General features: G+C 43.0%; 2 protein-coding genes across 7 annotated transcripts in view; one reads left to right on the top strand and one right to left on the bottom strand.

Moving 5' to 3' along the window:
- The window catches only part of Cldn20 (claudin 20), a 6703-nt gene extending 4147 nt beyond the window's left edge, over positions 1–2556 (bottom strand). Inside the window, exon 1 of the mRNA XM_029566697.1 lies at positions 2352–2556. The gene's annotated coding sequence lies outside the window, so the exon portion shown is untranslated. The remainder of the gene's footprint in view (positions 1–2351) is intronic.
- Tfb1m (transcription factor B1, mitochondrial) overlaps positions 1–11630 on the top strand; it is a 47381-nt gene that overhangs the window by 33725 nt on the left and 2026 nt on the right. For all 6 annotated transcript variants that reach the window (XM_017799743.2, XM_029566682.1, XM_008839353.2 and 3 more), the window contains one exon: positions 10544–10671. In XM_017799743.2, the coding sequence (XP_017655232.1) occupies positions 10544–10671 (128 nt within the window). The remainder of the gene's footprint in view (positions 1–10543; positions 10672–11630) is intronic.

The following is an 11630-nucleotide window of genomic DNA, read 5'->3' as shown; positions in this document are numbered from 1 at the left end:
AGACTAAAGGCCACACTCAACAGCAAAAGAAGCTTTTCAATCTGCATGGCAGACTGTGCATCGATGGGGATGGTGTGGCTGAGGTCAATCCATAGGACATGTCCCAGTGATTTTATTTTATTTGAAAGATTTATTTATTAATGTTTTTTATTGTACATGTATGAGTGTATTGCCTTCATGTGTTTAAGTGCACCTGTGTCGTGCAATGCCCATTGAAGTCAGAAGAGGGCATTGGACCCCCTGGAATTGGCGTTATAGATGGTTGTTAGCCAACATGTGGGTGATGGGAATTGAACCTGTGTCCTCTGCAAGAGCAGCCAGTGTACTTACTTAACAGCTGAGCTATCTTTCCAGCTGGATTTTTTTTTTTAGTGTGTATGCATGTTATGCCTGCATGTGTGTAAGTGCACCTGTGTCATGCAGTGCGTGTGGAGGACAGAAGAGGGTGTCCAATCCCCTGGAACTGGAGTTATGAACAGTTGTTAGCCACCTTATGGGTGCTGGGATTCAAACCCTGGTCTTCTTACAAGAACAGCCAGTGCTCTTAAACTGCTGAGTCATCTCTCCAGCCCCTGAAAGATTTATTTTTAATTATGTGTATGTGTGTGTGTCTGCGTGGGCGTATGTGCATATGGGTGCAGGTGTCCACAGAGGCCAGTGGTGTTGGATCCCCTGGAGCTGGAGTTACAGACGTTTATGAGCCACTCAATGTGGATGTTGGAAACCGAACTCAAGTCCTCTGGAAAAGCAAAAAATACTCCTAACCCCTGAGCCATCTCTCCAGCCCCTCTCAGTGATTTTTATCAAGCCCATTTCACAGATGGGTAGATGGGGGAAAGGGAGCAGGGTTTGAAACATGGCAGATGATCAAGACTATCAGTAAACCAGCAGTTCCATGAATGAGCCCTGGTTCTCATAAAGCTCAGCCTGGATGAGAGAATTCCCATGAAGAGAAGTGACAGCATTTCAAGGCAGATTATATATTTATGATCAACATGTATGATTTTGGGAGATATCAAGAAAACTGTGCCCAAGCCAGGCATGATGGCGCATGCCTTTAGTCCCAGCACTTGGGAGGCAGAGACAGGCAGAGCTCTGTGAGTTCGAGGCCAGTCTGGTCTACAAAGTGAGTTCCAGGACAGCTGGGGCTACAGGGAGACCCTGTCTCAAAAAGACAAAACAAAAAACAAGAAAAGAACAAACCTGCTGTGGCTATCAACAGTTCTCTAAGAGGCTAGGTCCCACACTTCCTGGATTGAGTTGTTCTGTTTTTGTTCATAATCTTGACCTGTAAATTCCACAGTTGTAGAGAAAGTTTTCCCTGAGATTTTAAGTTCTTAAAAACTGTGTGTAAGCATCATTGTACTTGGGATTTGCCTGCTACTGGGCAGCTGCGTTCATTTTCCATATTTCTTCTGTATGACCAAAACAACCAAAGTTTAAAGAAAACCACATATGTCTGCAGCTTTATAATAGCTGATGCAATTCAGTGTTGGCATGACAGACCGCCTCCCAGACCGTGTCATCCCAGGGGTTTTCCAGCGGTGAGTCGCTGTTAGTGTCCCTATGATCTGCTTGCTTGTTTTCACTTTTTCTTTGGTCGAATAACCTAGACATGTTGATAATCTGTATTCAGTTTACCATTAAACAATGCATTTTATAAACTTCAGTGTCATTCAGACCTGCAGTTAACCTTTCCTCAAAATTAACAAGTCTCGGCAGAGGTAAATTGCAGATAGGCAAAATATGAGTAAATAATGTGGTATTGCATCTACGTAGCTCACACTTGCACACACTGAAGTTTGGACGTCAGATGCTTTTTCTGCCTAGAGAACTTAGGTAGAAAGAATTTGTTTTCCAAAATGGCGCTCACTGTTCTGTCCTGTGTATGCAGACATACTGGCACGGCCGCTCTGTCATGCTGGGGTGGTTTTTTCCTCTCAAGCCACAGGCACAATAGTTTGTAGTACATGCTCCCAAGTTTCAGTCTCATAGAGAATCAGGGCACACTTCGGTTCAGTGACTGTGGGAACCACTGCAGTGGTAAGGAAGGAAATACTGCGACAGTTCCCAAAAGCAGTGGGCCATACGTACAAGCTTGCATCTTAGGGGGAACATGCATATTTCAGAATGCATCTAGTAGAGAACAGAACCCGAACACGTTCATTTTGTGAACTGTTTGACAAAAGTCTGTGGATTTCTTTAAAATGTATAGCTAACTTTTCAGAAAAGATTTATTCATACCAAAAATATTTTAAAACATATATATTAACTTCTAATTAAATCCGAATTATAGCCAAGGATCTGTACTTAGGAGTCTGAGCATCCTAGAAGCTTCTCATTTTCCTTACCTTTTGCTGGTAGCCTTCACAGTCCGAGCTGCCTTCTGGGCTGTCTCCAGATTATCCTGTTAGGTCTGCTGCAGAGAAACCATGTACAGGAGGCCTGTTCTGGGAATCTGAACACTCCTGCAAAGCACCAACAAGTTAGCTTGAAAATAGCAAAGGGCCACAGGGAGATCAGAGGTGGAAACTGCTGAGGGTGCGCAAAGATAAATACCAGGTTCTAGCTCATGTTTGGAGCTGTGGGAGAATTAAGAAAGGAGAGGCGGGAAGGGGGGGAGTTGTTGTTACAACAGGATTTGTCGAAACCGGAAAGCTAGAAATGCTTTTGTGTCACTGTGTGCAGAGGAGGAATTATTTGGGTGCATACAAAAAGGCTTTCTTGTCTTTTAATACTATGTTTTAGTCACATAGTTATAATTTAGTTTTGAATTTTTGTCTGTGTTGGAAGATACAGTTTATTTTATGTCCTTGTTAAAGAATGTAGTCTGAAATATTTTTAACTGGATTATATTTTGCAAATGACGGTTGAAACTATCACTTTAATATTCTGCTTATTGTCATGTGAAACTGAGACTCACAAATTTGTTAACTTTTAAAATAACCTCTCAGAAGAAAATTTTCTTTGATTTTTTTTTAATTAAACAAAGCCCAGCAACAACTTTTGACAAGAATCTGACCAAGTCCTACAAACATTTTTGTTTTATATTGCCTTAAATTCTCTTCTATTATTCCTTCCACTGAAAAAGATTTTTATGCTATAAATACATAAATTAGAGACTTTAGAAAATGTTGCACAGAAATTATAATAAATTATACGGTAAAGTTTAGCGGATAAAGCATTGGCCACTTGCTGAACATGGACACTGATGAATTTGACTTGCCCTTTTGAGTTATTTTCTTTTCTCTCTTCCTTCGTAATTTTAATTTCACAAGTTATAAAGTACATAGCCATTGTACAGAAAGAAGGCAGCTTTATGATTATATTTTTAGGTTTTGCAGCTGAACATTTTCAGGTGTCTGGATTCCCTACTGTTTTTCTTTCTGTGTAGTCTTTCCTAACTTTAGTATTTAGCAAGATTGTTTTTCTGTCTTAGGAATCTAACGTCCGTGGATTTCTTTTTCAAGCTGTAATGCCCTTGGTGCATGGACTTTTTTTCCTTTGTGGAAGTACGCACACAATTCTATATATGCCTGGTGGAGTGAAGTTTAAGTTAAATAACAGCTCCGTTGTCTCTGAAGCTTCAGAAGAAGCCCTACAGGCCCTTCAGTCCTGGTCTGACACCTCACCAGAGGTGGTTAGAACTCTTGACTGGCAGATGAGAGGTAGAGGAACTGAGTTCTTGGCTCTAACGCCTGCACAAGTGAGGCTATCCGGAGGTGAATTTGGAACTATAATGCGTCAACATTATCTGCTTGTGATATGGTCACTAGAGGTTGTTTAAGATCAGAGACTTTCCTGGGTACATCTTAGTTTAAAGCGCTTGCCTGGCCCTCTCCCTGAACTCCAAAGTTGGACTTTTAGCCACTGCCTTGACATGGCTTGACTCATAGATATGCAAACCTACCAGAGCACACACTGTACCCCTTACCTTCCCCAAACCTACTCTCTGGGTGTTAAGTAGTTTCCTCTGGTTTGGCAAGCCTCAAATCCTAAATGCCATCCTTGTTTCTATGTATAGCATCCATTCATTCAGCAAACTGTTTTGTTTCTGACTTCAAAGTAATTCAAGAAGCCTCCACCTCTGAGACCTTGCCTGCTCTGTTGTGGCTGCGTAGTGTGGCAGCGCTACCCTCCCAAGGGCAAGGCCTTCTGTTCATCCTGTTCACAAGATGTCTACTATGTGTTAGGCGAAAACATTCAGAGACTACTTTTGGATATATGAAGTATTAGTTAAGCTATAAATTGCTTTTGAATGATTAAAAACAAATTTTGTCTTTTCTGAAACAGGACTAGCATTTCTCAAGTAATTTTTGGAATTCTTTGCTTTCTCATCTTAGCTAATATCTACCTTTTTTGAACTGAACTGCTTCCTAGATGCTGTGTACTGTTTAAGGCACTGTAACATTTAGTTTTCAAGACAACCTGTGAGGTAAGAGGAATCTGTATTTTACAGATAAGAAAACCCTTTAGAACTAATGTTACTGTGACTATTAAAGGACTGAGTATCGGGAATGGGATCAAGGCCCAGCAGTGTGACCCTGAAGCCGTAGACACTGCCACTCACTAGATGGAAAGTATGCTGTTGTCTCTGCTGCCACCACACGTGCAGACTACTTTACACTCATGCAAAGTTCATTTTGAACAGAGCACTTCATTATTTTCATTTATCTTTTTCTAAGGAAAACTTATGTGAGGTTCCCTTAATGTGTGGTGTCGATTAATGACCCTGACCTGGCTATTCCCACTGTCGTCTATTTCTTTCTGAATCAGTCATTTAAGTATCTTTACGAACAGTAACACCACACCTCCATGGAACCAGTAGCATGTCAAGCACTTGCATTTTTCCTCCACTTTCTCATCACGTGATCCCAATAGCAGTAGTATCCTGAGAGACTGGCGTGATGTCAGCTGTAGAAAGAGAAGCTTGAGGAACCCTGGGAATGAGGGGCATCAGTAAGAACTTGGAAAAACCACCAGACGACCATGGGAATTATGGGAGTTTGTTTATGGAGGGGTTTGTGGGTGGCACAGAACCCCTTGGCTGCGGCTTGTGCATTTAAAGACGTCAGCTCTGAGAGGCTGCTGTAACAGAAAGGACAAAATGAACTAAGCAAATGGTAGCAGGCAGTGCTGTTGAGGAAACAAATTCAAGATAATGGGTGTTTGTAAAGTCTAGAACTACAACTGAACACGGATAGGTACAGTATAGTCAAGGTCATGTTCAATGTGTTTAAAAAAATCATCTTTGCTTCCAGTCTATATTAACATCCTCTATTTTGATAATAAATGTATAGGAGGGGTCTGGGGCTTGAATCTGATAGAACACTTTCAAAGGGCACATAACAGAACCTCTGACAGTAGATGAGACCATAGGATGCTGGTTTGGAAGGCCGCATCCAGGCTGCATCTGTAGTTTAAAGCTGTCTTCGGAGTCTCCTGCCCTGCTGTCTTCCAGACCCTTCAGGTTGCAGTCTTGGCTTCTCTTGGACACAGCTGACTCCGATATCATATCCACATTCTCTGTGAGTGGATGAGGGAACAGTTGCAGCCAAACCTTTCATCAGGAAGCAACGTCATTTTCCAGAAGCTTCCTACCTTCCCAGTGTTTTACTTTTATGCATCACTTTCCCACACTGGCTCATTTAGCCTTCTCAGCTTTGTGGCAGGCTGTGTACTATAGGGTGGGGCTTGGCTTTAGGGTTCATAGCAACCTGCGACTTTAGTCATGACAGTTGGAATTGACTGTGATACTTTCCCAAGCAACAGTGTTACTTCAAGAAGAGAAGCAGCTGAGGTGGTTCCATGAGCCAGGGCCCTGCAGATGCAAGACCAGGCCCACAGACAGGGTTCAAGGGGCCATGACAGCTGTCAGTTGCTCTGATCACATGGCACTGAATACCCTAACCATCATAGAACTTGCAGTTATAGGCAGTTAGGCTCCTTGAGACTAACATGTATTCTGTCAATGGTTATAGCTTGTTATAAATTAATATCTTTGCATCCATGTTCATTCTTCGGTCTTGATAATAGTGTCAATAATTCTTGAGTGCTTCTGTTGATATGGCAGTAATTTCTGAAGACTGATTTTTTGAGGTGCTGCCATTTTCTCCAGACCTGCAAAACTGGGACCCCCCCCCCCCCGCAAGGCAACTCAGGCATCTCTTCCCACACCCACAAACTGTGGTGGGAGTACATGCCAGAACAGTGAACACAGGGACCTCCAGACATTATGCTTCACAAACGCCAAGGCTATGTGGTTCACAGAAAAGATGATGGTGGTGGACAGGTATGTTCCCAGTGAGCATCCAGGAACCCAGATTCAGCTACCAGGAAACCTTCATCCAGCATTTGTTCTGCTTCTTCTTGGGCTTCCGTTAGGATTGAGCATTCACCCCTTGAACTTGTTTTTTTCCCTCTTTGGACCAAGAAGCGCTGCCTCATCTTATGATCACTTCTGAATGTATCACTTACATAGTAGAACCTCTCCACATCCTCTCTGTACTGGGACATCTCTCTTTTTTTCCTTTTTGGTATATGTGTGTGCTACCTGCTTGTGAGTGCAGGTTTGAGTGCACATTTGGAGGCCAGAGGACATCAAGTGTCTTCATCCATCACCCTAAGCCTTATTTCCTTGAGACAGGAGCTCTTACTGAACCAAAAAAAAAAAAATCACCATTTCAGCTAGGCTGGCTGGCTAGCAAGCCTCAGTGTACTCGCACCTGCATATGTACTCATATACACACAGAACACATGTACCCATGTACACAGAACTCATTAGAATATAGACTATAAATTTTATAGAAAGATGTTCAGATACTGAATACATTGTACTTACTAACTATATTGGTTTGAAATCCCTGCAGTGCTGGAAAAACTAAGGTTTCAAACTGAAATTCTGTTCTTAAATTGAGTTTAGAGTAGGGATCACAGGCAAACCAATTCTGGCAAATTTTACCTACATATTCGTTGTTTGTTTTTCTATGCAGTGCATGACTGCCACACGTTAAGTACTGATGAAGTGCCGTGCTGTTATCCTTCCTCCAGGGGTTGTGGCATGGAGGCCCATGTTCTGGTACGACAGTCATTGGCTTGGCAGAGGTTCTTGAACTGTAGACAGACACTAGTGGCTGGAGGAACCGAGCAGCCCCAGGGTATTTATCTGTGTCTTCTCCTGACACTGGATGTGACTCTCCCAGGTTCCTGTCCATCAGACCATCAGGTACAGCCAGCAGCCTCCAAAACTGGTCAGGGACTTCTCGTCGTCAGCCTTGTGTAACAGTTTCACTTTGAATGTAGACTCCTGCGTTGTTCCTGAAGTCTTTCGGCATGTTCCCCGTAGCCTTTCTTTTTTCTCACCAGCCGTGTCATCTCCCGCTAATGACCTGACCTCTTCCGTCATTTTCTCTCTGTAGTGGCTTATCCTTGAATAGTCTTGACCCCCATGGGAATGTTGAATTGGGGACCCTTTCTTAGGTAGTCCCTGGATTGTATTTGTGTTTTCATGGAAGGGGATTTAGCTCTTCACATTATCAGGAACCGGGTTGCTCATGCTTCATTGTCCTCTGTGTACCGTAGGGATTAGGAGTCTGAGTTGTAATAGCCAAGATTTGAGGTGAAGTGCTTTCTTATAGCCATGTGTGGAAGTGCACACATTTAGTCCCAGCACTCAGGACGCACAGACAGGTAGATCTCTGTGAGTTCAAAGGCTAGCCTGGTGTACATAGGGAGTTTCAAGCCAGCCAGTGCTACATAGTGAGACAGAGAGACCCTGTCTCAAGAAAATAAAAAACAGCAAAAACACTAGTTTCTTAGTATGGTCCCCATGAGTCCCGGGTGCTTCTCTAAGCTGATAGTGCTCACATCACCTTTGGGTATGTGACACCCAAGACTGGCATTGTTGAGGAACAGTCAGCTTGGTACAATATCAACGTTATGGTGAGTTAGAGGCAGAAGTTTAAATTCAGTTTAAATCCTTTCATGTGAAGCATTAATAGGTCCTTTTGTACACTGAATGATTAAGTTTGGAAAGAGGCTGGCAGCATTAAGCTCGAATATTTTAAGCGCATTGGGTTTCTTTTTTACTGATTTTTCTTTTTTGTAATCTAACTCAATAGACTTGAAATTCAAGAGAGAAAAATGATTATAGTATTAAACAACCACTCAATTATAAGTAAAAAGCACTTTGTATTTGTTACCATAGTTACCAAGCACCCTTCCTGTGTGGTTCTAGAGAAAATGGCCTCCATCATTTAGAGTAATTTCAAGAAGTGCTTTTGGAGGAAGGAGTAGAGGAAAGAGTGAACAGAGTGCCCCCTGCCCTGAGCTGGAGACGTTGCCACTGAGCTTTAGCGTCCTCTGCCCCTTAGTATTGTTTGTAAATGGGAGTTTTCTTGCAGCTGTGATGTTAGGCAACTTAACTGGGTACCAGAATAATATTCTAACTCTGGAAATCTGCTTGCTTATGTGGGGTTCTTACATATTTCTGTAGCATTTCAAGGCTATTTAAATAAAGCAAGCATTAGAAATTTCCCGTATATGCAAACACCAACTGTATGGCAAAGGAATGAAATCAAGCAGTTAGAGTGAAACCAAACTATAAACCCTGGAAAGCAGCTGTAAGTAGAAGTTGCTGTGTAGGAAGGCCGGCATATCCATCCCTGAACTTGCACCTTTGGTCTTAGCACTGTTTGAACCTTGTAGTATGTTGGTACTATTTCCTAGCTCCAGGTTGGATGGGACTAAATTTTATCTCCTACTATATATTTGCTGAAAGGTGATTTCTTTGGAGACCAGCAGGTTGTTGGGTATGCACACTGGACTGCAGAACTCCTTAGAGCTGACTGTGTAACTTGGGAGAACTGGGTGAGAAACGTTGGAAGAGATGATTGTAGAGTTGCCAGCAGGAGGGAGGAACTGAGATGCCAGAGAACTTAGACGGTGTAGGCCATGGGGTCACAGAGTGATGAGGCAGAGTGAAGCATAGAGGATGCTCTGGAACCTTCCCAGGCACCCTGAATCAAGATGAATGGCGAGGATGGGCAAGTCAGAGTATGCGAGCAGTCAGATGGTTCTCTGACATTTAGTCATTGTGGTGTATCTTGGGCTGCTTCTCCTTCCTACCCATGGAGTTTGTTTCCTTCCATAGGCATGCCTAAGAGGAGCCATCCTCTCTCTGCAGAGTGCCTACACTCTGAAGCCTACCCCTCAGTCCCCTTTACGGTGACTGCAGTCCTCAGTGTGTTCTACTCACGTCTAAGAGAACACTACAGGAAGTTTATGTTGCTAATGTGCACAAAACTGATTAAGCAAAAAGTAGTTACGTTTAGCATCGCACTTAGTATTTATAACCACTCTTCAGCATAATGATCTTCCCAAAGCAGTTTGGAGCACATTTGGAACCTTTTTTCTTTTCCAAGTCTCATATCCTAGCCTGATTTTTTTTCCTTGAACCCAAAAGCAAACCAGTGCTGTCCATCCACATACATTACCTGCCGTTTTAAAGGAGTTGTGTAGCCACAAGGGTTGTGAGAAACAATCATGTGCAGAGAAATTGGTGGCCTTAAGGCATTAGAGAACTAGACCTTTTGAAAAGCAGCAGCACAGCCCTGCTGCCTACGTTGTGCTTGCTCCACCTTTGGAGCAAGTTCAGTTCTGGGGACAGTGCTGCAGTTACAGAGCTTCGGTGTCCTTTCAGGGTCTGCCAGGCACCCGTGTCCACGTGCCAGGACTGCTTTGACTCCATTTCTCCCGTTGTCTTTACTTTTAGCATTTTTCCTGTGATAGTGGCTTTCCATGACTGATTCATGAGTCCATATTTGGAAAAGGGTTACAGATAAGTCTTTTACCAAATATGCCTGAAAAGCTTATCTTCTGATAAAGAATCTCAACCACCATAGCAGCCTAAATACTGTCCATCCAGTAGTAATATTTTTAAAATTCCATATTCAGTTTCAATTCTGCCCCGTCTCTGAGGCATATAACATTGGTACTGGAAAGTTCTGTGCCTATTCAGACTCTGCACAGGAACTCAGTCCACCTGAGTAATCAGTGTCTATACCCAAAATAGCTGGTGTCCTAAATGAGCCCCTTTCTGGGGAGTTTTGCACTAAGTGGTCCTTGGGGGCTCTCTGCCTCCTCTCTGTTTTTAATCCTCGCTTGTGGCCAGAGCCACTGCTGCAGCTTGTTGGCCCTTCACAAGCTGCCAACCATTACCTGCTCACTGGCTGCACCCATATGCAGATGGACTTTAAAAGGCCATCATAACTCTACATTTTAAACTTAAGTGGTCATCAGGCCCAGGTCTAATGGACATTATTGTGGATAGATGCAGCCAGCTGGGATTTCTGCAGCCACCCAGAGCTTAGCTTCTTGCGTGTCCAGAGAAAATACAAGCATATTGAAAGGTTTATGAAAACTGCTCTCCACAGCCCATGCTTCTGTGGTTTTCAGAGATGAATTGTGTTGGCTGGGGATATACACCTCAGTGGTACAGCACTTACTTAGCATGCATGGTGATATATGTTTGCTTGTACTGAAGGTGGACGTAGGAGTGGTGCGCTTCACACCCTTGGTACAGCCCAAGATAAAGCAACCATTCAAGCTGGTGGAAAAAGTTGTTCAGAATGTGTTTCAGTTCCGAAGGAAATACTGCCACCGAGGGCTTGGGTAAGAATCCTCCTTTATTTTATGATTCTTAAAGGTGTCTGTAATGCTCTTGGTTTAGATGCTGTGATAGACAAAACAGTAACCAGTGAAGAAAGGCCTTGCGTTTACCTTAAATGCAAATACAGGTTTGGTTTTGTTTGGTCTTAAGTACAACCTAAAACCAATAATTGCACAGCCTGTGCTGACATGCTATTAGGATGGTCCTGGCTTCTCAGGACTCACACAGACACAGGTGAGCTTATATAGTGTTTTCTTAGTGCCAAGTTGCCATCCCTCTTCCTTAAGGACACATTTGAGAACTAGAAAGCCAGTATAAACTCTCTAGCCATGGTCTTCCTACAGCATCTTCCTGTCTTCACTCAGTGGGGACCAGATACACTTACACACACATACACACCCTCCAGAAAGTTGAGAATAAGCTGTAGCTTAGAGGTTATGTGCTGGATGGTCTTCGCAGTGACTACACCAATTAGTTTCTATTTAGTGGGTTTTAAAACGTTTAGTTGGGTATGATTATAGTCTGTTAAGAAGAGAAGAAAGACTGGGTGTGGTGGCATATGCCTTTAGTCCCAGCACTCAGGAGGCAGAGGCAGGTAGATCCCTATGAGGATGGAGACCAGCCTGGCATGGTGTACATAACAAGTTCCCAGCCAGCTGGGGCTACATAGTGAAACCCTATCACAAAAATTTAAGAACGGGGGTGGGGTTGTAGAAAGTGTATTTTTTAAACTTTCCACTTAATTTATTCAACATTTCTCTGTTTAAGGGGCTCAGCTTTACTTTTCACCTTCTAAGGCTTCATAGGTGCTCTCTAGCCATGAACTGTGTGGCTTAGCACATGAAAGTACTGTAGGTAGCCATGTAAAGTACAGCTTAGCACATGAAAGTACTGTAGGTATGGCTAGGCAGCTGCACCCTGAAACTGTTGCCACTCACAAAATTCCCTTGATTTTGGATGA

The sequence above is a fragment of the Nannospalax galili genome, unplaced genomic scaffold (genome assembly GCF_000622305.1).
Source record: "Nannospalax galili isolate Female #2095 unplaced genomic scaffold, S.galili_v1.0 scaffold211, whole genome shotgun sequence".
NCBI lineage: Eukaryota > Metazoa > Chordata > Mammalia > Rodentia > Spalacidae > Nannospalax > Nannospalax galili.
Note: the sequence above shows the minus strand (reverse complement) of the source record. Positions and strands in the feature narration are given on the sequence as shown.